The following is a 27,056-nucleotide window of genomic DNA, read 5'->3' as shown; positions in this document are numbered from 1 at the left end:
CACACAAATTTGTCATTACATTGCACCTTTAACTTTGACCTTCTTGCTCATATATCTGCTGCGCAAAGGATTGTGGGTCAGAATAGCCAGAAAAGCATGCGGCTTGCATACTGCAAAATGCCAATGAATACAGTAGAACAACCTGGTATTTTTAGCATACTGCATTTCGCTTACTATGTATTGGGACATACTACATTTTATTTTCCTGCATAATACATAGCCCCAGTATGGGTATTGAAACAAACAGTATATCATTTTGAAAATGGCTGAACACAGCGGTGAGATGCTCAATTCCCTCCTGCTTTGAAAACACTATTATTTTCCAGAGATTCATCAAAATCCTGCCACTGGAGTCAATATGGTTGATAGATGATGTGTCATATAAGCAAATGAAAAGGACAACAGCTCATGTTTGATGGAAAAACAATTGCCTGTTGAACTGATGTGACTTGACTGCGAGTTACAGAAAAGGCTTAATATTCAAGGAGTGGATGAAACAGAAAGGAATGCATATATGTTGCAGTCCAATACATTCGCACAAACAATGGCCTCAACCAAGATGTTAATGTTGGTAAATGTTGGCCACCATGGTCGACCATATATCTACTGTCTGGTACCACTGACTCAGTGTTTACAGTTCCAAACTGTCTAGATGGATTTCAGAAATGGAAGACAAAAACATTGAGCTGCTTAATTTTAGACCCTTGACTAACCCTTGACCCGTTACTAAAGACTCAGAATCAGCATGATTTCAGCAGTCTCACTAGAATTGAAGCTTCACATAGATAGGATGTATTGCAATGTGTTTCTCTTGTATTTCAGTTATTGTGCCCACCCCCTCTTTCATTTCATACTGTAGCAGGTTCTACTCTCTAGGTTTCCCTTTGGGCTGAAGTATCATTAAACGCCTCCTACGACACGGTTGATAAAAAAGGAGCTGCACTACATAGAGCGCCTTACCATTTTAACCCTTTTAGCAATGTTTTACATTTGCTTATCATATGTAGAAAGTTAACAATGAAGGCTATGTTTCTTTTATGATCATTTGTGGACATGCATGCTCACATATAATGTTGGACCTTTCACATTCCTTTTATACTTTAAATCATTTTGTGACTGTCTGTCCTGGGTAATGGTGTTAAACTGAAATGCTTATGAAACAACTCTGATGGTAACAAAACAGTGATCAGTATAAGGAGCACAAAAATAGAAATGTGAGTGTTGTGTTCTTTTGCAGGCAGATTTCTGTAGAATAGCAGAAGATTGACCTCTTCATGGATGATGGAGTGGGGGAAAAAGGTGACAAGCCGTACGTGAGCGAGGTCAACCAATTCTCTTTTTAAGAGACTTTGGAATGAAGGTCGTGCTCTCTTCCTGCTGCTGGGCAGCACAGTAGATACATCCATGGGACACAAAACAAGACACACTCTCTTATTTAGCTGTCTTCAGCTTCATTTCCCGTCTTCGATCTTGTCATCAGTAAATCACATATGACATTCACATAGGCCATTAACTTTAAATAATGATGTTTAAGAGCTTGACTGCATCACAAACTAAAGATCTTCTGTACATATTTGATTAGGCTATAGACAATTAAAACAATAGCTAAAAAGACAATATCAAATATAATACTTGTGACTAACTATGATTTGAACACCTCTTATGTAACTCTGTGCTATGGTTTAAAGCCCAACAACAGGCTTGAAATTTAGACACCGTTTGCATTTGTTTTAATAAAAAAATACAAGCACTCATTTCTTATACTTCCTTATCGTCAGTTATAAAAGCAAAATCTGATAGCGTCGCACAAAGACATCTTTCACATTTGCTTGGGCACCTAATTGAACCCATGCTTCCTTCGGTGTGAATGCTTTTAATTGAAGGAAAACATTGCTTGGCTTCATGTATGAGACGCATGACTGGATGGACAGCTTTAACGGGACTCTCAATTTAAAAAAAACTGTTTCATTTTTCTTTGATTTTAAATGTAGCATCAGGCATTGCATATTGCTATGGTGACCATGATGGGGTTAAATATTTTCGGCAAAGTGTTTAGTGATGGGGGCCGTCAAGAAAAAATCCATAGTGTGGGAAAAATGTGTGGGAAGTGGGAACTGATGCTCCCCCAAAAAAATAAAAAGTAACACCTCTTGGCATTATCATTTAAAGACGGTGTTCTTCAGCCTGCTTGTTCATGTGTGACAGTGTGTGCAGTCATGTGGGATCACAAAGAATATTCTAGAGACTATGGTGCCGTCTTGCAACCTCATTACATTTGTGCAGATTGAAAACAATAGAGGGGATGAAAGCCACCTTGCGGGACACGTGTTCATAATACAATCTTGTTAAGAAGCCGCACGCTGGTCGTATATTTTCCTTAGGCAGTAAGTCAGAAGTTCTTTAATCCAATGACAAAAAAAACTAAAAAACACAGTTAACATTCAAATCACACAGCCGCCGCACAAGCACATGTATTTGCAATATATTCAAAGCTGAAGTGAGTTAAAATCTTGTGACAGCATATCATATTCATTGCGCTGACTGTGGGCAAATTGTGTCCTCTTTTCCATTTAAACCTTGCAGCTGCACTGTGGGCGGTGAAGCTGACAACCAAATGCAATCCACAGCAACTCTGCAATAAATGCAGTTTTTGTGAAGCGTAAAAATGTCCAGTTTTTGTAGTTTTAGTGACACTGTCTGAGAGGTTTTGATTCGAGTCATGGTAAACATCAAAGCCGTAGTTGTCTGTAGTATGTGAATGAATCATTTCTGCTAGAGTCGGATGGTTTTGTCAGAGCCAAACTGTTACTTTTACAAAGCGCTGTGTCAAGACCTGAGTCAAGACCCAGAAACGACTGCATTTTGGCATCGTTCAGCGAGAGCCCAACAGAATTACTGTATTTTTTGAGGTAAAACAGAAAAAAAATTAAAATTGCTTTGGCCTGCTTTCGCATTTTAACACAAGCTGTTAGGTGGCCTGTATAGACAGATGGATTTGTTAGAAAAGAAGCGCATTGTTTCATCAGACAAACATGAGACAGACAACTGAAAGTTAAGTTGAAACTTAGTTAATTTACTTAAATAAATGCTTTTTACAATTAGTATCTGTAACTTTAGAATACATTATATAGCATTTAAAAGCTTAATAAATCAGTTGTTGTGCCGTGTTTAGAGTCTCTTATCAAATCCATTTGTCTTCCACTCTGAACATCTGTATCAAAAGTTTAAAATAAAACCCAAAGACGTCCTTAAGATCTGTTTTCTTTGTTGGCTGAGAAGGCAGAAGTACTTCAGTTTTGAGTAGCAGCATAATTTATTTTTATCATAACTCATAAAGCCTGAATACGAGATGAGCAGAGAAGACATGAAATGCTGATTAAATATTCCCCTGAAATAACAGCTGTGGCACACCGACTTTAACACTTTATTTTTCACAAGCTCCTTGCTCTTAATACTAAAGGTCCTGGATCAGCTTAAAATATGAATATGATATGATGGAAATTTGAACTGGAAGATTCTAACAGCTAAAAAGTTGCCACCCATTGGCCTCGTTGACCTACAAAAACATACCCACTGCTGGAAAAATTTGAGTAGTTTTACAGAGTCATGCTTCTTTTACCTCACAAATGATCTCTGGCCGATAAAAGTAACGAGCTTGCGTAAAGTGCATTAACAGATAAAAGCGAAAAGTGTCTTTAATCCTTCTGGCAAATACCTTAAGCCATTAAAATAATAAGTGACAATTTATATAATCTGCCGACGTTTGTTTGGCTGGATGTTTTAATGTCAGAATGTGATAATGTACTGGCGTGCACTGGCGAACACACACTTCGCTCGCACGTGCAAAATGGCAGCTCTCAAATTGATCCGTAGTATCTGCGGTCAGATCAGTCTAAAGAGATTGGATTCATAAGTAAAGTCTAACTTAAATCCCCCCCGATGTGGACCACAGTCAGTACTCTAAAGTGTCCCCATTCTTAAGCACATTCATTCTTACCAGACAGCTCGAAATTCGCTGTCAAGTGCGCATTTCATGACTTTTGGGTGATGAAATTCTGTAAAGTTTTCCAATGTTCGCAGCCATTTAAAACCAACTCAATTTAAGGCACAGTGTCGAGTTAAAATAAAGAAGTCTGCCAAGTTGCCTCATTAAATAAAGATTTACAGAAGGCGGGAGGTCACTCGGTAGCATCTGGGAATCCATGTACAATACTGAAGGAAAAATCAAAGCTACACTCAAAAGTTGTCTGTAGATGGTGAAAGTACGAATTGTGCCAAAGGGTGAGCATGTATAATTTGTTTAGTTGGAGGGTATCTTCAAACACAGTAGGTGAGTGAACTCAAACAGCGAGCACGGCATCAGTCAAAGGCATTGCATAAGGTCTCACTTGATATCTGAAATTCGCTCAGACACAACCATCTAAATTATGAACAACTACAAAAAGATTTTCAAAGACGGAAAAGGAAGAGAAACATGTTTGCAATTAAGGATCCTGATATTCGCATGGCTATATTTGAAGCGATCATCTAATACAACCACCGGAAGGGTTTTGTTTGTAGTTTCTGTTTTTCTGAAGTATAATAAGACTTAGAAATGTCAGCAGGGGTTGCCGAGTTAGTAAAAGAACAGACAGAACTCGTGGCACACAAGCTGTGGAGATCTCTGAACTCCCAAAGACAAGAGAAGGTCGGAGGCTTCTCTGTTGCCGTCTGAAGGCTCCCCTAAACATACTTTCTTCACACTCTCTGTCCTCTGTGAATCGGAGTGCAAATTTGACCTGACAGTTGGTGATTAGCCAGATTCGTCACACTGGCTAGAGGAGTGCTAACAACCATGTCGGCAGCAGAGATCACATCAATAGTGATTTTATTTGCATTGCTAAATGATAAAGACCAGGCAGAGTGCTCATACAGCAAAGAAGATAGATTGGCAAACATATTAAGGTGGACACATTAAGCTTTAAGTCTCTTTTCTATACACTGGAAGAAATTACTTTGAAATTTTAAGTATTCAACTTCATCCCCAGGTCTGAGCTTGAATTCACCTACTGCATCATTTTAAAGAATGCAAAAAAAAAGGGAAGGCATGGAGCTGAGAGATGAAACCACGCCCACTTCCGTATGACAAAAGCCTCAATATAGCGTCGACAAACAGGACAGATATAGTAGATTGGACTTTGGCACTGGGCACTAAATAAGATATAATCACAGTTTATCAGATCACAAATGAGACAAGAATTATCTCCCACTCATCACGCCACCTTTCTGCCCACCGCTGGGAGATTACTTTGCCGGAAGGAGAGTTGGCGCAAGCTTCAGAGAGCAACTTCATCTAACCATGGCGCCTCTGTCTTTGGAGCGTCCGCCTGCTCTCCTCCAGGCTGTTAACGCCTAGCGGTGGGGAGCAGGGACAGAGCTCTGCTGCTGGCAAACAGCACACTGTTCCGCTCATTTTCTGTGTCCAGTGTTACGTTAGCATGAAAACATGGTGGAATTAGCAAAGCTTATGTTAGCCATCCGCTAAACGATGCTTCATTTCCTGTTGTCACGATTATCAATCATTAACGCCGATTCACCAGATTTTGTGATGTGCCGATAGCTTCATTTCCTGTGCGCAGAAAAGGAGAGAACAGACTTCTTCTGTTCCGTGAAAAGCGATAACATGTTGTTGGGAGACGAGAAGAGGGGGGGTTCTAATTGGAAGGCTTTAACATTCTTTTATTTCAAGACATAGATGATTCACCAACAATCCACCCTCTCAGTAGATTGAGTTTTGAGACACTCTCAACAATAAATGCTGATTTCAGAAATTTGTACAGTTAAATCATTTGGTTTAAAGCTTAAAATATAAATGTAGTTACTGTGTGGGAGGTTTGATAAGATCTGATTGACAGTGGCCTAGCAACATTAACAAACAACTGTCGAATGTTGCTTAATTTATTAACTGATTGGTGCTTGGAAGCGTGTATCACCAACTTTTCCCAGAAGAGCCCACTTCAAAACAGTGGGAAGAGCAGTGACAAAAGTGTTCCTCCAAATTACCAACACTGTTCAAATTGTTGCTAGTGTTCATTTAGGACACCGTCACACATGGCAGAAAGCTGAACTAATAAGTATGGTTTCATTTTTTTTAATATATATAAAAAATATAAAATATATATATATATATATATATATATATAAAAAACTCTTAAAAAGCCAAATAATGTTGACTGTGCTCCCAGCAATCTGTTTGATAGCTTTTTCCTCAATTAAAAGGTTTTAGCCGTGAGCCAATCACTGTAAATACCCATATAGACAGAAATCTAATTTGAATTTGGATTGTTTGCGCTCGTGTTTATTCACCCCAAGCAGCATTTCAACCACTGTCACTTGCTGTGAGCTGGCAAGCAACACGGTTCTCAGAACTCACCAGGAAGTCCAGTTCTTTCCTTCTATCTTTCCTCTAATTTCTGGATGTTTATGAAGTAAATCCAGCCTCAGAATAAGAGCAAATGTTGTATTTAAGACATATTCAACTTGTCTAGGTTCACGCTGCCCTTTGTTTCCCTTGCTCTCCGTCTGAACACACGATAAGGCTTGAATTGTGAGCAGCCACAAACTTCCGGTAGCTTCATTGATGGTCATTAATGTTAGCAACTGTTCATACTTTACCCATGTATTACACCATGACAAAAAAATATTTCCTTTTTGGATTATCATGAGATAATGTTTATTTTCTGCATTCTGGATTATCGCTCAGTTTCAATATTGTAACTTTAACTAAATAAACAACATTATCCTTGGCAGGAAAAAACATGTACAGCATACTTAACTATTTGCATGTTTGCAGGGACCGAGGTTAACTGGTAGCCTGTCCACTGGACTGTCTGGAATATAACTAACACAGACTGCTGTCCTCCACGCTGTAATTTACATTGTGTGCAGCTGACCAGATTTCACAGTATATCTTTAGAGTATCTGCTTTAGGCACAAAAGAGAGGACAGCTTTTCTGCCTGAGCAAACATCAGGGTTTTTTCAGTCAGGTTTCGACAAACAAGGTTCAAGAGACGCGTCGTCTTCTCTACAAAACACTAGCACCTCTAAATTGTGCGAGACGGCGGCTGCAAACTGTCTCAACCATCTTCTCAACACTTAACAGTGTTCGTACCAAGGCATAGCAGTTGTGGTTCCAGTGGCAGAGGGTAAAGTACACTTTTCAGAGTTGAAAGGAGCAGTGCATCAGAGTAGACCTCCCCTCGCTTGGCGCACTTGAAGTGGAAAAAAAAATCATAGTTTTTTTCTCAGTGGATCACTTCTTGCTAAAAAGGGACATGTTATTTTCGAAGTTCACTGGAAATGAAGCACTACAGTCAGGTTTGCAGCATGACCAACCACATTTCGTTTTAGTTTTTTTTCCCTTTCAGTGCTAAAACATTTCCACGGCTGGAACAAACAAGACACTTATATCAGCTCCTGCTTTATTGCACAATCTTGCAGCTTGCCTTTAAAAAGTAATATATGGACATGACCTCAATCATTGTGACATTATTGACTTATTTTGCTATGTATAGAAATGGACCTTAATCATTTTTATGTTATCAACTTATTGTACGATAGATGGACATGACCTTAACCATTTTTATATTGACTTATACGATATAAGGACATGACTTCAATGAGATTTACGTTTTCTACTTATCGTGAGATATGTGGATATAACTTCAATAATTTTTACAATATCTATTTATCGAACAGCATATTGACATGACTTCAATCATATTTACGTGATCTACTAATGGTACAAAATATGGATATGACTTCAATCAATTTTACGTTATGGACTTATTGTACGATATATTGACATGACCTAAATAAATTAAACATTTTCTACTTGATTTATAGACATGACCTCAATCCTTTTAATGTTAACTAATTATCTTATGATATATGGACATGACCTCAATCATTTTTACATTCTTTTCTTATTGTACAATATGTGGAATTTAATTCAATCATTGTTAAGTTATGGACTTAGTGTACGATATATGGACATGACTTCAATCTTTGTATTTGTTGTAGTGTTTACATGCCGGTTTGTTTGCAATTGTTAACATGTTTAAGTTTCAATTTTATAAGTTATAAAATTCTCATTTTTGTCATATAAAAAAACAACGATATCCTCATGGTATAACAATAAGGCTTATTTTTTGTTGCCAATTACATCATTTATCCGTAATTCGCAAAAAAAAAGAAGTCAATAATACCTAATATCACACTGTTATGAGGTATTATCAGCAACCATTAACAGCAAAGGTGAAATTGCTTCACTGACAGAGCCACAATCCCTAATCAGATCTGATTAGATTTCTACTTAATTTGCTGCCAACTACTGTTCTAAATAACTAAACATAGAAGATTCAATTTAGATCTCTGAGGAGCTTTTGCCTAAGAGGGCAGGAACTGTTTTTAGTGGCAGCCTAATTAATGTTCACAACGTGTAGCTACAATCTGTAAATGAGAGGAGCAGCATAAAGCATTAAATGTTGATTTAATGTGTCTGACACACTGTCAAAGTACTTTCTCCCAATACTGGAGATCCCGATGGATAACTATTAAGTCCATGAGCTTTAAATATAGAAATGTTATGAAGATCAGTATAACTTCGAAGACCCCCTCCATCAGACATAATCAGCTACCACCTTTACTTTGGATTATCTCTTGCCTCTGTATGAAATTAATATACACTATTATTTCTTGCATTCATTCACCCACAATCTGTTGTTGGGTGTTGTTGCATAACAAAACAAGCCACTAGAGTGATTTTCAAGGCAACAACAGCCAAACTCAATTTAGTTGTTAAAGAGTTTAAGTTGATTAGCTACAGCTACGGCAAAGTGATGTCAATGAGGCCAAAATTGGGAAGCCTCCTAGGGCTGGTCACCTGGATCAGGATTTTCAAAGTACTCCGAGTTACCAGTTTCCTTTTTATTTTCATTTACTTGCAGGTCCTGCTTTTTCTTATCTAGATATAGTTTGTTTGTTTTTATAAATACATAATTACTGATACACTTTATCCATAATTGTATGAAGTATTACTCATGGTCACATTTAGAGTAGCTGCCCCAATAAAGTCCTATAAGATCCACTTTTCAAGTCTTTTACCTGTAAAATACATTTTATTACCTTTGCTCATCATTTGTGAAGTAAAACCACGCAGTCAGAGAAATGAAACTTGTGCATCCTGGTCATAGTTCAGGTATAAAATCCTGCCTGGCTACTGATCTCAATCATACGGTAGTAGAGAAGGTTGTACCAGTATCTGGCTCCAAAGCAGTTTAGCCGACTTTTCTAACATTCAGCATCAAAGAACCAACAAAATTGGTGACGCGAAAAAACCCCAAAAGGGTCAACCTTTCTGATCTACAAAAATACACACTTGCGCTTGTAGAGAGATAATCAAAAGTATTGTTATTTACTAAAAGTATTTAACAAATGCCTGCTTTACAAATACCACGTTAACCAGACAAAGACAAACATTAATTTTGGTTGTTGCAGAGTTAAGGTTAAGGTCAATACAGCTGATATAATCAACCCAAAAGTAAGGAGAAGGGCTTTGTGGCATAAGATAGTTTTCATACATTTTTTATGATATTTAGGTCTATATTCCCGCTTTATGCTGAAACCGCTCTATTAGTTTACTTGAAGGTGACAGAATACAAACAGAATGCTAAAAGAGACAGTGGTGGTGGTGCCGGGTGTCGAATGGGGCCAACAGATCTTTGTTGCCCGGGGCCTGAATGCCTCTATCTGACCATGTGCCAGACCAGTCAGGTCAAGTCAAAGTTAACTGTTCTTGTTCAGACATAAAGTCACACATCTAGGCCTCCCTGATAAATATTTTAACTTGCAAAAGTCAAAGTCGTTAGACACTCTGTAGTGACGTGAGTTGCTTGTACTCAAGTCAACGTCAACCACTCTCTTCGCCTAAACCTAAGTGGGTTGTTGCCTTAACCTAGCAGTCTTATTTTGAAAGGACACTATGCGTGTTACTAGCTTATATTAACACTGGGTCCCGACACATTAAAAGCTAACGAGGGGCACTCACCGATCGGCGGCATTTGACGGGTTGGGAGTGAGAATGTGTCGACATGTCTGCCTCCTCGAACCTCTCCTCCCTGTTCCGAGGATAGTTTGACGGTTGGCTGCGCTTTGTGGAACTACAGTGGCAGAAAACTTTTTCCAGATACTGATAACCTTCAACTGTCCAGCGACACACACAAGGGGCATTGCTGTTAAATAAATATAGCCAGCGGCCAGGGCTCACTCACACATTTTTGTCCAGATCCATCAGATAACGTACATCATCAAATCCGCCCAATGCACTAAAGCAGCAAAAAACATCTAGTCTCGTTACGCTTACAGTCCTCTCTAAAGAATCGCACTTTAGTTTTATCAGTTCAGTTTAACAAACCCCTCATCGCCGATTTTATAAAGTTTCAGCCATGATTCACGAGTTACGATGAGTGGAACTGTCTCTGGGCCATAGCAAGACATCACTCCCAATTTTCTGTCTCTGGCTGCGGACCTGACTATAATGAAAGAACATCCACTTCAACCCAGAGGTTGTTAACAAGTATGAAACATGACTGGACTGAAAGATGTACCACCTCATGAATAAAAAAGGCCCAAGAACAACTTCAACAGTCAAAATTACATTCATTAATTATAAACTTATAGTTATATATTGATCGCATAGTCGTCAACCAATAAACTTATGGATATGTAGCTGGATCCTTTTAAGATATTCATATTAAAACAGAGAAGAGGATGAGAAGCAAAACCCAGCACTCTGAGTCAATTCAAACTACCCAGTGTTGTGTCAGCAGTGAAATAGCAGTGGATTTTCAGTTCTACAGTTAAACATCCATGTCGATTTGTCATCTTAATTTGCCTGGGGTTTGTTTTTGGAAAGTTTAGGGTTTTCTTTTTATCATTAATCGTCTTAGAACTTCAAGCAGAGAGCTACAACTACGCATAAAGTCAAAGTATTTGCTGTATTTATAAACAACCCTCAGAAAACGATTGGATAATGGGCATTTTCTAATTTATTTGGAATAGTTAATATGCAGACAGGTCTGACCTCCACGGCAAAAGTGCAAGCACACATATTTTGCAAACGGTGAGCTTGCATTTTTTCACCAGCAAGCACATTTTTCAATAGTTGCAAACATGCACGTTTTAGAAATTGTGTCCAACTGTGGCAAATTGACCTTTTGTTTGCACCAATAGGCCATGTTGCCTGGCAGCTTTTAAGTTAAAAGGTTAAAAATATTAATCGATTTTCAGAAAACACATTAAAGAACAGCCCAGCTGCACTGATGAGCATAATCCATAATTTTAAATGAGACGGCTTTGGTAATTTCACCAAACATGGTTTTCACCACGCTGCTAATTACCACATTTAGTGGAGCTGTTCTTTCACATCTTTCCATTAGGACACGCTCTTACATAAGAGTGGTGGCAGCAAAGGGGCAAATTAAATGTGAAAAAGTGTCTTTGTACACTTTCAGTTAGTGCAAAGCAGACCGACTTCAAATACCACTGCAGTAATTCCTAATAAGTTGTGTTTTTAATAAGTTGTATGAGGGGAAAGTCAACAGTCATCTAATTTACAGTGATGGATTATATTCATCAATGCAGCAGCATGTCTGCACTTAAGCTGTTTTTAATGTGTTTTTGAAAACAGCAGGGGCTTATGACTCAGACATGCTGGGTGAACCTGCAGCAGACAGTGGTACAGTCAATACTCAGTGCGTGACTCCTCACAGAAGTACGCTGGAGTTACAGTTAAAGAAAAGCTTTTGGAAAAGCTCCATCAGGAATTGTTTGCAATATTGTGAAAATGTTGCTGAGCATTAGGACTTTTGAAAATGTCATAGATCAAACTGTTTCTTTATATTATATATATATACATAATATAGTCTTCTTCAAAGACCTGCAAACTACGGAGTAGTGAAAAAGGCGACAAGATACGAAATAAAAAATTAAGCCTTTTGGATCTTTTTGTTGTTAGAATGCAACAAGAAAACAACATATTGCCTTGATAAACAAATGGATTTATTGCATACTAATTTATACTATATTATTGGATAATAATTATTGATGCATTAGTGTGTTACTCGCTTTAATTTTGCTGCTGGTAAATGTGAAGTTAATTTAAATGTATTTACGTATATTTTATATATGACTTTACATACTACTCGGTCGCTTGTGAATTTCCTGGGAACCAACAAAGCTTGATTGATATGATAGTAACATCGTTAATCCAATGATCCTACTTTGTATTGTTAACAGGCCAATCAAAAGTTTTTCTTCATGCGTGGGGACATATGGGGGTGCCAATCAGAGTAATTGGTCCCATTTGCTTTAGTTTTTCAAATGCTCGATCTTAAGTGATATAAACTAAATATTTTTTTCTGAACACGCTCCCTAAACAACTTATTAGACTTCAATTTTATAAGTTGTTGACCTGACTGAATCTGCCAATGATGTTCTTTCAAATAGGAAGTAAACAAACGGATCAGAGGAATGGCTGACGCTCAGAAACTGCTCTAAGATAATGTGTTCAATTTCACTTTGAATTTAATTTTGTCCTTTTAATATTAATACCTAACACTGAATGGCGTAGAGTAATATGTGATGACTGTACAGACTGTAGTTGTCTAGGACACCTCCAACTTTATGGAACATACAAATACATTTTTTGATTTACTTAATATATCAAGTAGCGCCGTATTTTCAGTCTCTTGCCTCGTTCTTTCCTCATGTAGACGCATAAGGGAAACGATCACACGCAGCAAAACTAGATGTTGAATGCTAATTTAACATGTCAGAATCAAATCCCTCTTTCAGCACCATGGATAGCGCTGCTCGGCCAGGCGTGTTAAATAACTCACTTATAAACTTCAATATATAATAGAAAATAATCACAAAATGCAAAAGCACAACGTGCTGTCAACATACAAATAAATAGGCTGACGTTACACTATAGGCCGATATGTGAGATTAAGAAAGCAGCTGCTTTGATGAAGAACTTCTGTCTTCTTTTTCTGTGTAAAGCTATCTCTTTTATCTACATCTCTGCAAATCTCTGTGCAGGAACGGGGCAACCCCTGGTCCATTGAAAGCAGATTGTTCAGCAAACAGAATAATGTTATATCATACAAAAAAATTGTTAACGTTATTTATGGAGATTTATCAACAACACAGAAAAACACATTCAACCCACCTTCAATGAGGTCATGATCTAGCTCCTTCCACACACAAAAGGGATTCATGCACTGACTATTTATAGTCATTAAAAGGGAAAGTGTGAAGGATTTAGTGGCATCTAGTGGTGAAGAAGGCCCTCGCTAGAGCCAGCATTTGGTTTGTCCATTCTGGGCTACTGTAGAAACATGACAAAGCATAAGGTATAAGATTATAAAGTTAAGAAAACAAAATAATTATTAGTTACAGGTGATGATTTACACCAATGAAAATATTCATGTCTGCCAATATATCCCCCACAATCCTTGACACTGGTCTTTCATAAAAAGAAATTGAAAAATAACTCATTTAATCCAATGACTCACTTTATTCAAAAGGATTTTGTTTGAAGATTCAGATTTATTTGTGAGGGCGATGACGCCATTAGACTACAGACTTTCAAAGCTTCATTCAAAAACCTCATTACAAGTTTTGAATGTAAAAAAAAAAAAATTATATTCAGTACAGCCCTACATCACAGATTGATATCTACTGTTTATACAATTTAAGATGGGTAAATTCTTATTTCATTGTAGAGCTGTGCGTGGCATATTGATTCACTCGCTCCTCATTGTCCCAGCCTCACAGACCAGTCTGTAAAAAGACACTCCTCTCTGTGCACACTCTGAATGAGGCACGAACATTTGCAGGAAGAAAAATTGTTTCCCCAGTGAGAAGAAGGCTGGCCTAATTCTTTTATCGAATCAATCCTGAGATCACAAATGGTTAGTCATGAACAACCTCTGCACAAATGTGTCCTCCTAAACTGATATATTCAAGTTAATCTATGTTCTGAGCACCACGCTGTCAATCTCAGAGACCCACCTCCAAATGAATTATGAGCAGGCATGCTGTAACATTAGAAATACAGCCAAGTCCTGGAGGTCAGCAAGCTGTACACAGTGTTGGGAGGCTAACCAGTTAAAACATTAGTGGGAGGCTCTACATTGACATGTCATCTTTCAGACCCCAATAACACTTCGATCACTAGCTCACTATATATATGAAATGAAATGATTAGAAGGCAACAATGAAAGGGCAGGACTGAATCTTAAAATCGTTTGTCTGGACTTCATGCCCAGTTAATATGAAAGGACTGGAGATGGTCTCACTGCATGTACAGACGTCACCTTAAACTTATCTGGCGATACAAGGAAACGGCATTGTGAATTACATTTTGAGGGTCGACGTATTTTTACCTGGACTACTTTTGCCTTTGAAGTATCCTAATACGTTTGAAATAAGTCCGTGGAAGTCCACACAGGGGGAACGTAAGGGCGGTGGATGAGTCCAAAAACACAGAGCCTTTACACAGTAGACTGCTGTCCATGTCCCGTCAAATCAAGTACTTTTGTTGCCTACACCTCACTTAAACAAGTACTTTTGTTGCCTACACCTCACCTTAACAAGTACTTTTGTTGCCTACACCTCACCTAACCAAGTACCTTATGTTGCTTTTGTCGTTTCAAATTCTAGTGTCATTTTAAACCAAACCATGTTTGGTTGTCTAAACCTAATAAAGTTGTTTTGTAGCTTTTTTTTTATTTATTTTTTTTGCAATTTACAACGTAAACCATGTGTTTCAAACTGAGACTTTAATCCAGGAAAAAATATGTTTATCTTAAAACCTAATTGAGAGGGCAGATTAGTTGCGTGGGAATGTAATTTTGTAGGAGAACAAGATGGCATATTGCATACGTTTAATTCAATGTACGGTTTTAACTTGAAGGACCTAAAGGGCAACTTTAATCTGCAGAATCAGGATGCATTTGGTATTTACAAGTTAATCCAAAAGACGACACCACAATGGGAAAGAAAATCCTACATATTTTTCAAAAAGCCCATAAAAACACTACCAATAAGTACCGTATTTTCCGCACTATAAGGCGCACTTAAAAGCCTTTAATTTTCTCAAAAAACGACAGTGCGCCTTATAATCCGGAGCGCCTTATATATGGATTAATTCTGGTTGTGGTTACTGACCGCGAAGCGATTTTGTGTGGTACACGGCGCTCTGTCAACATGTTTTAGTACGACTTAGTAAACTACAAAGCCGCACCGCAGCAGCATTACGGCTACCGTAGTCAGGAGCGTCAGGAGTAATACATACTGTGCTTCACCATAATATTACAGTGTGTGTGTGTATAAGGACCCAACATGGCTCCTGTCAAGAGACACGCTTACGACGCGGACTTCAAACTCAAGGCTATCAGTATTTTATATATTGTAGGAGTGTGGGAAACAAAAGGGCTGAGAAAGGCTTTTTGTGGACGGAGTAAATAAATGTCGGCTTTATTTCACACTCTGCATTCGCTCTGAAAACACAACACGCGTTCCCCCGTCCCACATCATTAACTCATCAACCCGCTAACGGTCATGGGTAATGTAGTTTGACTGACTGACAGTTTTGTTTCGCTTAATGCGCCTTATAGTCCGGTGCGCCTTATATATGAAAAAAGATTGAAAATAGACCATTCATTGACAGTGCGCCTTATAATCCAGTGCGCCCTATAGTGCGGAAAATACGGTAGTATCTAAAAAGAGAGCGTGTTCTGAATTTTAAAGCAAGATGTGAAGAAAGAACACTGGAATAATGGGACAGGATCTGCAGATAGCAATGGTTAATAACAAGTCCTCCCTCCTGGAAAGAATTCAGCCGGAAGAATGGGACTCTATTCCTCTGCACTTCAGCGCAAAAGACAAACTACTCTAATCAAACTGCATGCTGGAGGTCCTGTGGAAGCACAGTGGCAAACCACTTTCACAATTTTGGGGAATTGTCCCTCTGTGGCTCCATTTCGGAGAATTGTCCGCGATGTCCTGGAGGCCTTTATTAAGATGAATATCCATTTGAATTTTAAAACCATGAACCTTGGTGATCTGGACGGGCTTCACTGTGCAAAGTGAGATAAATACTTGTTGAGGTGTTTGTTAGTGGTTAATGGTCAGAAAATGGCTTAATGAAGACATACCAATGATGTAAAAAAAAAAAGAAATCATAATTTCCTTCAATATCCCAAGTTGTGTCACAAATACATCAGTCAAAATAATCGCAATTAGATATTTTCTGAAAGTCATTCAGCCTTTATATTTGTCCAAACAAGAAGATTAGAAATTGGAAGGAGAGTTCTGCAGTAGAGTTACTTGGAGTGTAATAATGTCTTGTGGCTGAGGAGTGAGGTAGCTACAACCGGCCCCTGTGGACACCATTACGATGGGTACTGGTACACGCTAGTACTGAAGTGCACACCAACACACACACACCATTATGCATATATTTCATCAACAATGTGTTGGATTTTACAGGTACTTATGTCTTGTATTAGGAAAGTAGAGCAATCGAAGAGAAAGCTATCAGGACATGTTATCATCTGTCGTACCCATCACCACTGCATATCTGTGGAATACAAAATAACAAAGATATTGTTCATTTAATCGAATCGTTTATTATGGTATGTATAGTTTAGGAAGATTAAGAAAATCATTAAGTTAAAAATTGCTATTGACTTTAGCCAAGAACAATTAACAGATGGGTTTGCCTTTATGAGGGCATGTATACCAAATGGCACGAGTTTAAATTTAACTGAGCTGTTCTTTGAACACAGCCGTATTTCTGAGATGGTTAAATGACCTACTCGCAATGGTCAGCTCTTCACTCAACACATTGTTGGAGGGTCTGCTCACTCTATGCCCCCCCATCCCACAGGCCCTGTGGCCCTTATTAGCACCCCTGCTTAATGGCAAACTAGGTTATTTGATGATACTTTGTCACAAATCCTGGTTGAAATTGCTCTGCAGGTAAAATATCTTATACATAGATCACGTCCCTATGTGTCAGTAAATTCAGTGTGTGCAGAGCCGTGCTGTGTCAATATCCTGGAAGGGGACTCGTATGCACAGAGCTCACTGAAATCATCCTGCTTCAATCTTCCACTCAAGAGTGTCTCTGTGGGAATTCAAAGCCACTCGATGCATTTCCTCTCCACTGTATATAGTCATTGTTTGAATAGGCTCGTCTCGCACAGCTCAAATAGCAGGACGGCAGACTTTATGATAGTCGCAAATACCCCAAATCCGTCCAACCCGTGTGAGACTATTGCGTGTGGTTGTGTGAGCGCAAAACACAAGATGAAGAAAATGTATAGATTAGGCTTAAAGCTAGTCTGAAACAGTGTCTTTTCTTTTTTGATATGAGAGTATAAGGCCTGTGTCTTTGTCCCTCTCTCTCTCATGCGAACAATACAAACACAAATGCACAAAACCAACAATGTTGTAACAGTTAGGAGTTATGCACGAGTGGGGATTGGCTGTTCTTATGTTGGCACTGTGGGAGGAGTAATTCGGGGTGAATGAAGGTTTTTGAGGAACCAATCTGGGACTGTGAATATTTCCGACACTCGTTTATTCCCATTTCAAGGACGAAAAAACAACCATTGCTTTTTTACATTTTTTATTATTAAGCGCATCTATCATAAGTGGTAAGAAAATCCACTACCGGCTGGTAGAGGGGCAAGGTAGATTTCTTTAAATCTCACTTGGAAATGAATGGGGACATTAAAATGCATAAATTCCCTGCCTCGAATCTAAATAAGAATGCTAATGAAACGCTGTGGGTATTAATAATGCAGAGGACGACTTTCTTTTTATTTGCTGGGGGAAACATTTCAAGAAAGAGTTTCAAACAGTGACGGCGCAACCTGTTTTGACGCATCAGGATTTATGACAAAATATCCTCTCGACACTTTAAAAATTGAAAACGCCACCTAATTAAGGCTTTAATTAAAGCCCGCTTTTGTAGTTGTCTGAATTATGGAATATGGCTGTGCATAACACTGTATTATATATGTATCATTGCACTTCCTACAGGGACTAATTATACGCTTTAAAAAAAAAAGACTAATTTATGATGTAACACTGGAGTCTGCCCTTTGGCCCATTCCACAACTCTCATGGGTTCCTTGAGTTCCTGTCATTAGTTCATGTTCCTTCAAGAGTGAAACTGTGCAGCCATCTTACTGGAAATGATAGATATATATATACACACACACTGTATGTCTATATATAATGTTTGGTGCAGAAACATGTAATAAAACAACGGTAGAAAAGTCTAGTCAAACAACGTGTTCCCATTCCTAATCTGGAATCATTAAATTACCCTGTTCATTTTGAAGGACTGACTCCAATGATAGGAACAACAATTGAATATTTTTCAGGCACTGAAAGAGACTTAATATTACCTTTTTTTCAGCAAACTGAATATTTAATATATTTGAAAATAATAAGGTCTGATTGTTTTGTGTAATTTCCAATTACCTGGCTCTGGGAAAATGAAATGTTAAAAAGAGAATTCATGTTCATGCTCCAACAGAAGTGATTTGGTTAAAATATGATTGACTTCCTGAATACAAAAGCGTCGACTTTCACACTCCACTGGGGTATAATTATGCCTCTGCGGCTCCTGCCAAGAGACCATCAGGCGTGTTACCACAGGGGGTTAGACATTTTATATGACATGCGTGTCACTTCATTTTTATCCTGCCTTTAGAAAGGTACATGGCTTTGATTATGAGTTAATCATAATGCATTACACTGACATAAGGTCTGTGGTAAACACAAGTTTAAGAGATTTTAACATTTTGTTCTACACATTAAAAATAGGTCATTAGATACCACCTGAGGAGTTTTGAAGACCACATGACACTAAAAACCTGTGCAATACAAATACACTGTGCAATAATAGTTATAATAGTTATTCTGTCTGTATATATGATATTTCAGTTATTGTGGATTCTTTACTGTTTTTATTGCTTATTTATAATACTTGTTTTGATCTTGGTTTTTTTACTATGTCTCTTGTTTGCACTTTACCCTATGCTGCTGTAAATCATGTAAATTTTCCCGCTGCGGGACTAATAAAGGATTATCTTATCTTATCTTATCTTGAAGCTTGTACGTGCCTTAAAAAAAAAAAGTTACTGTCATCACGTTTTCCGGTGCGTTGACAGCCTACACTAAAAAAAATATCACAACAGTGGTGTCTATACGGAAGATTATCTTGCTTAGAAATCATGTAATTATCATAAACTTGTGTTTGCCGCAGAGCTTTTTTTCTGCAATAATCCAAAATCCATGAAAAAAATCCAAAAGGCTTTTTGCCAAGGGAACCAGTGCGATGCTAACTTCCGGGTTGGCCTACAAGGATACATCATCCCTGCACCGAACTATAGGCAATACATGTTTCCAGCTTTAATCAAACTTACACAAGCACTTCGTACAGGTTTTAATGTAGGGCTCATCACCAAAGTAAAAAAAGGGTGGTTGAATCCAGTGTTGCCAGATTGAACTGACAATAAGAAGCAGTTCAATCGTCACTGAGTAGCTTCATTTTGAATGTTAATTTCAGACACACTCACTCACTCATTCAAAACTGTGTTTGCAATAATGAAAATTATTAAATAGTAGGCATAAAAATAAGATAAATAAGTCTATTAGATAAACTGTGCATTAGAACAGATACATAGAATAGAAAAACATTTAAAGTTGGGTGTAATAATCAGAAATGTCATTTGTTTAGGATGGTTATCAGTCGCTGCGTGTCGAGCTGAGCCTGCTGAGGTTAGGCTCTGTCCCTCTCAAATCAACTACTCGCATAAAGAGAGGGATAGAGTCAAACATTTTGTCAGTGGATACTGCCAAAACGATAAAAAAGTAGCCTGAGTTATTTTTACCCACCAAACTAAACGAAGAGTCGTCCCAAGAGGGTGGAATTGGGTGAAATGTCATTTTAAATATTCACATCAGTATGAAACTGCTTGTCACTTATTAAGTTTGTACTCGCCAACTGCTGGTGCAGCCAGCTCCAGATGTTTGCCAGCAACCAATTTACAGAAAAGAAAAAGTATTTGCAGCTCTGACGTTTCTTAAGCTTGAATGGTGCAAACCAATTTATTAAATCACTGGATTGAAACCAGTTGTTACCAAGAACTGAAAAAGGCCCCCACACACCACACACACACACACACACACACACACACACACACACACACACACACACACACACACACACACACACACACACACACACACACACACACACACACACACACACACACACACACACACACACACACACACACACACACACACGGAGTGTAATGGATATACAAGTCACATAGAGTTACGTCTACAGAAATGTACATAGCGCATTTTAACCCCTCATATGACAAAAATGCTGCTTGAACTAAGACAGGCATGGAGACCTCTCCTAACATGGGGAGGCAGGTAAACATTCTGCAAACGCTTCCTGTCCATCACAGCACTAATATACCCTGACATTCTATTCAAACACACATCCAGACTCATGCAAACTGTAGACACCGGCCATCCTGCTTGTGTTTGGATCACAAGAACCTGTCTACTGTATCAAGAACACTGTTAAAACACCTTCGGCACCAAACAGGCCTTCAACATATCCGTTAATTTCGAGTGTCCGCATGTTTTAAAAGCCAAATGCAAGATTTTTTAAAAAGCTGTTTTTAGGTTTGGCGAACTTGATTGATTGCTACTTGCAAGCATTTCTGATTGACTCGTTAAGGGGCCTGCACAGTCTTGAGTTCCCTTCCTGTGGAAGCACAAACCAGTCCACGCTCAACTCCCTGAACTGCAGGTGATCAAAAATATGCATGATGGAGTGAGAGCGTTGCAGGCATTGCTGCGTTTGTGGGAGAGCCCATTTCTACAGGAAATCGCTGCTTGCTGTGTAATTTTAGCCATCACTCAGTGGTAAGTGGAGAGTGGGAAATGTGTGAAAACTGGGCACACTCTAGAAGCAGAATTAAGCCACAGACTTGTGTCCCTTGAGGCTCAGGTATCCGGTTTTTTAAAAGCCAATGCTTTGTGACCGGAAAGAGCCCACAAAGCAGGGACCCCGGGGACTGATGAGATGATGAGGTGCTATGTGTCCAGCGGATGTATTAACAGGCAGCTGGATACCATGCAGCAAATAAAAACAACGGGCCATGTTTAGCCAGAAGAGGATGTAGGCATGAATTCTAAACATATGACTGACCACTTCAGAAATACAATGCAAGGTGTCAGGTGACTGGCAGATCAGGAACAATTCTAAATCAACATCAGTGTAATGTAAAAACTGAAATATATCCTTTTCCCCTTTCTGATTAGATTGTGATTGGTATCATTTAAGACACAATACAATAAGTAATATGTGTTGGGGGTTTTTTTTGCTTTTAACAGCCCACTCAGAGAATATGAACTGCCGCTCGAATAAAAAAAGTAAAAATAATTTGTATTCTTTTTGAAGTAGCTTTAACCACAATGCTCAATTGAATATAAAGCCCTTAGGAAAGAAAGCTCAGCTCAATACACATCTGTGTTTGACAAAAGAAAAGAATGGAAACATTCAGTACCTCTTCATGAAGTACTACCCTGAGCCTTCCTCGTAGCACTTATTGCATTCGTATCAGTTCGTTGCACTTATTGTATTCGTATCAGTTCGCTATCAGTTTCGCTGCACTTATTGAATTCACTTATTGTATTCGTTTACTGCACTTATCCTATTCGTAGTAGTTTGTAGCACTTATTGTATTCGTATTAGTCTGTTGCAATTATTGTTTTCGTAGTAATTTGCTTCTGCACTATACTTTTGCTCTGGTTTATGCTTTAAGATGCTTGTTTAAGAAAGGAGATGCACTTATGACTTCTGGTGACTAGTAGTTCTCTTGAATACCTATGTTGAATACACTTCCTGTAAGTCGCTTTGGATAAAAGCGTCTGCTAAATGACTGTAATGTAACGTAATGTAATGTAATTCATGACATAATGAATGCTCAACCAGCCAGGCATACGTTCACCTCGCACTCATTGAAGCTCTGTGTTGATTACAGGCATATGGAGAAAACAAACTATTATCAAAAAGTTCTGATAGTAAAGCTCCTCTGGTGTCTGTACAGCACACCTGCTGCAACCTAGCAAACCACAGCTGATAGACAAATCCACCCAAAACGCACCGTTTCAACGTAAGCCACGTCACACCAGACTGCGTTCACATTTCCGGTACTTTAATGCGTAATTGCGTATCGCTCCAATGACACGTCACGTGTAGCGGCACAAAGGGACTCTGTCTCACGAGCACAGTCCTCCGGTTAAATCGGCATAAACGTCGTATGAAAACAATAAAGCAAGCGATGCCGTATTTCAATGAAACGCGTTGCGAACTTGCACACGAGTCTCTCGCGCCCTGCGTGATGAGGTGTTAATGGTCAAAGTTAGACGTTTGTTCAAGCATATTTGCCGACGTGTGCAGATGCTGCTACTTATGACGGGGAACAGTTGTATGTTAAAGCCCTGTAACGACACGCAGGGATTTAAAGGCACCGGAGCACCGAACAGCGTGGAGTTCAGAGCGCGCACCACAGATGGAGCGGCGCGCGTACACCCTGACACTTCTCACTTCTCTATATATGTATTCAAGCTCATTCCATCCACGTGAATAGGTTGGGGTTTTTTTTTTACTTGCCGAAGTTGGAACCAGGAGGCTGGCGGGTCGCTCGATCAGCTCGGGGTGCTGGTTCCCGGTCACATTCATTTCCCATAGAGCCGCTTTTCTCCGGTGCGCTGACTTGGACGAGAGTTCCTCAAGTCATTTACGCAGCAGCGAGTCCGCACAGTGGTGGTGGTCACCGGCGTCCCGTTCGACGACGCAGGCACACGGAGAAACCTGAGCAGATCTTCTTCTAGTTCTTTTTTTTTTTTTTTTTTTAAAAAAAAAAAAGGTGCCTTAAAATCCTGCAATTAGAACAATGTTTGCTGCGTGGAGCAAAAATCAGTGCCGGGCGATCGTCGCTTCTTTTCTCCACGGCTCAGCCCGAGCTGTCCGCACACAGTGGCTCCTCTGCTGCTCCTCTTCTGCTCCTCTGCTGCCTCTTCTGCTCCTCTGCTGCTCCTCTGCTCTGCTCATCAGTCTGCATGTCTCTCCACCTGCTGCCTGTCCTATTAACCATTCCTGCGTCAAACCCGTGGTCAAACCACAGGACATTAACCCATTCACCGGTGCTCAAATCCTGAACTCATTATTTAAAATCCGCATAAATCATGGGGATATTTATGTTATTTGCGTGTAGGCTGCCGGTGTACTGTAGTGGTGGGCTGTATCACATACAATCAGTACAATTTGTCTTGGATTCAGCACCCTGGTATGAGAAAACAAGATACATGAACAACAACATGAAAATCAATATGAAGCCAGAACTCTGTGCCAGCTTCCCTGAGCATGGTAAATCTTCACGGATACTGGCTCAAATTAATTTCCGTGGATCTGGGAGTGGGCCTTGCTTATTTCTTTTTTACTGGAGGAAGGGAGATGGGTCAGAGATGGTTTTTTTGGTGATTCAGTCACCACTAACTCCTCACAGTTGGCCCGGGGGGGAGCGGGTGATGTCTGACTGCCCCACCACCCCCGTCAGTACCAGACTTACGGTGGATTTTAGTGGTACAGACAGGCTTATACCTCTTCCAATAACCACCACTCTGTCAGCAGCAATAGAGGTTATAAATAGAGACTCTCCAACGCCTAAGTGCACACAGTACCTGAGAGATGGGTTTTACTTTGTGTGATTGCAAGTCGGTAATCTGTGACAGACCTCTGCTCGCCATTTTTTTAATGATCAGGGTTCGAGCTCCGTGTGCATCTGGGAAGGGTAACAATGATGGACTGCCACAGTGTACTATTACAGCACAGCACTATCATCAGTATGAAAAGAGTATGAAAAGGTATCATCACAGGATTGGAAAAAAGGTGTAATTGTTAGTGAAGCTGCACTCTCTCGCTTCAAAACTCCAATGACAGGCGTCCACTCGATTTTCCTCTGCCAGAATCTGATGGGATGGCGTGTTAACGCCGTTATGGATTTCAGCCTCAATTGATCCCCCCAACTTATTGTTGGCAAATATAGCAGTCCCTGTGGAATTCAGCAAGAAGTTTTTAGTTGGATAAACATTTCTAGAGGCAGAGCAGCCTCGGTGTAAAAAGAGGAAAGAGAAGCATAGATTTATGTAGAAAACCTAATGGAATAGTTAAATAAAGCAGCTCATAGAAAACCAATGTGCCCATTAATGCTCACTAGAGAAAAATGCCTTTTCAACTCACTGTCTGCAGCCTAAGTCATCAATAGTGCTTGTGTCGTTCTCAAACTTTATTGATCTTCAAAGAGAAATTAAAGTTGCTATTGTAACACAAAAGCAGTGCCAGTGGTTATTTGAATGCATTCAGTTTGACCGCTATTTTTTATAGCTTACCCCATTAAGCTTTGAAGGTGCTGGCAGGCTGATTATTTTAACTCCGGACATAGCCAGGCTAGCTGCTTCCTCCTGTTTCCAGTCTTTATGCTAAGCTAAGCTAACCTGCAGCTGGCTGTGTGCTATGAGGCTGGTATCAAACCTCTCTAACTTTTTGCGGGAAAGCGGATAAGCATATTATAATAAAAACTACCCATTTAAAATGTATTGGCTGTTTACTTGAATTAATCACAAGTTTTCTAATAGTGTTATTATTTCCAGATGCAGTACCGATATCTATATATATACATATACCTCTTTGCATATTATTCATTTTGACAATCAAAACACAGAAGAATCTTAGTTAATTTGCTGTCTTCCCTCTATCCAGAGTGTTACTGTACTAACTTTACTGACAAGTCACCCTTACTTTTACATTTTCTTTTGCCATTCTGATACTGGATTTTATTAACTGTTGCCTGGTCCGAGATCAGTTGCTCAAACTTTCATGAATGGTAAGATGCGTTTATTTGCCTTCCTACATTTCATGAACTGAAACTTTTTAATATGAATGAATCTTTCAGGATCCCCTTATCTTGAACGGGTCGATGATATTCTGGAGTTATGTAGTTCTAGCATCTGGTTTCAGCTCTACTGTGTTGAAAGAAATAGACCTCCATATGTCCGACCATCAATCATTTATATTTAAAGCTCCATCAGTCCCTCTCTCGGGCTGCAATCGTAGCGCTCCATCTCTCTCTTGCATCTTTAACTTCTGAGAGGCTTTGAAAACCTTGTGTAAAAGCTTCAAAGTGACTTTTCTTTCCCCGATATTATAAAATAATGCTCACTTTTCTTGGGTTGGGTGGGAGAACTTTGAATTTTGATGAGGCATTGCATTTGCTCAAACTTTTCAGTTTATGAGCGATAACCAGTAATGTAAGTGAATTTAGGTGGACCTTCTGTTTTAATCCTTTCATATCTGAACACAGCCTTTGTGCCCGTGGCAGAATTATTTGTTTGGCATTACGTTCGCTGCCGTAATTTGGTTCAGCTTCCATCTTTCTCGTGGCCTACTGTACAACCTTTTCTGATCACATTGAAAACTCATCACGCGGTAATCCTCTGCAGACAATAACACGGGCAGGGTTCCTCAAAAGTTCAACCTTAGGTTGTTTCTTTCTTGCATTCGCTCAGTCTGTCTTTTCTTCATGTTTTATACTGTATTCATCAGGTCACCCCTGTCAAATCTCATAGTGAACACACTTTGCATTTAATCTTTGACAAAATATGCCATTAATGCATGTACACAAGATGCTGACGCTCATTTAAAAGTATGTTATAATTCTTTAAACTTTTTTGTTCTCCACATTAATACTTGGGAATGTGATGTGAAGTCCTTTAAGCGCCACCTAGCCTTGTTTTTTGATTGCATTTGGGCGTAAGATGCAAGTAAACGGTCACTTTTGTTCAGATGGTTTTAATTTCCACAAGTGTCTGATTCATCGATCCAAAATACAAAGCCGAAGCAAGTCATTCTTAAAAAAACATAATTTAAGAGTTTACAGCCATGCTAGCAGCTTTGTTAATCTGTTCATGTAGGACAATGGTACTATGAGCTACATGCTAACACTAGCATGGCAACATTTTCAAGAGGAAAATGCTAACAAAATGAGGTGTAATGTTTACCAAGTTGGTTTTGTGTGTTAGCATGCTAACCTTTGCTAATTAGCGCTACACAATGTAGCCTACAGCTGAGGCTAACAGGGAGTCATTAGTTTCACAGGTGCTTGACAAAGCACCTAGCAATGGATGTGCTGCTAGCATGGCTGCAAAAGTAGGCTACGCTTTGGGCCCCGTTTACACCATCTGGATTCATAACGAAATCCTTCCAAAAGTTACAGTTGTTTGATGCTGAGCTAACTCTTACACAACTTTAACTCTGTTTGTTCCTGCACCAGACAAACGCCTCTCCAACATATGGCTGCTGTTAGGATCTTACCTGAGGCTGACAGAGGAAATCAGCTCTCCATTCTGCATTCATTTCATTATTGATAGGCGTTTGTCAGAACAGATGGATTGAGTGGGCTTACTGCTGAGTCTGTCGTCTAAAACGCAACCGTGAAGTCATTATGCTCTCAATACAATTCCTCCCTGGGTCATTTGTCATATGTCACCCTCCCTCTGTTTCATATTTTCTTGTCTCTTATCAGCCTAAAGGGTTCGATTACAGACACACAAACAACATATTAAAAGCATACATTCCTTATTACTAACCAACCTGGATCATCCCTGATGAATAAATTCCAAAAAGATCTTCCTCTATGGATTTTATACAATCAATAACCCCTTTGGTGCCCCTTTTACCTTGAATAATTCTGTATATTTTGTCACACTGTTTGCTTTATACCTTGATCTTGAAAATGCTGTCCTATGATGGAAATCAGCCTTGAGGGAAAGAAAAGTTACAATT

At 39.1% G+C, this 27,056-nt stretch overlaps 1 protein-coding gene across 2 annotated transcripts in view; it reads right to left on the bottom strand.

Moving 5' to 3' along the window:
- The window catches only part of sntg2 (syntrophin, gamma 2), a 76,215-nt gene extending 52,995 nt beyond the window's left edge, over window positions 1-23,220 (bottom strand). The window contains exon 1 of one of the 2 annotated variants that reach the window (XM_054613960.1): window positions 22,827-23,220. In XM_054613960.1, the coding sequence (XP_054469935.1) occupies window positions 22,827-22,895 (69 nt within the window). In that variant the 5' untranslated portion in view covers window positions 22,896-23,220. Of the gene's footprint in view, window positions 1-13,271; window positions 13,414-22,826 lie in introns of those variants that run through there. The other variant, XM_054613961.1, reaches the window with a different exon arrangement.
- Window positions 23,221-27,056: the final 3,836 nt, after the last annotated feature.

Source organism: Anoplopoma fimbria, chromosome 15 (genome assembly GCF_027596085.1).
Source record: "Anoplopoma fimbria isolate UVic2021 breed Golden Eagle Sablefish chromosome 15, Afim_UVic_2022, whole genome shotgun sequence".
Taxonomy (NCBI): Eukaryota; Metazoa; Chordata; class Actinopteri; order Perciformes; family Anoplopomatidae; genus Anoplopoma; species Anoplopoma fimbria.
This window is presented reverse-complemented; position numbering and strand designations above follow the sequence as displayed.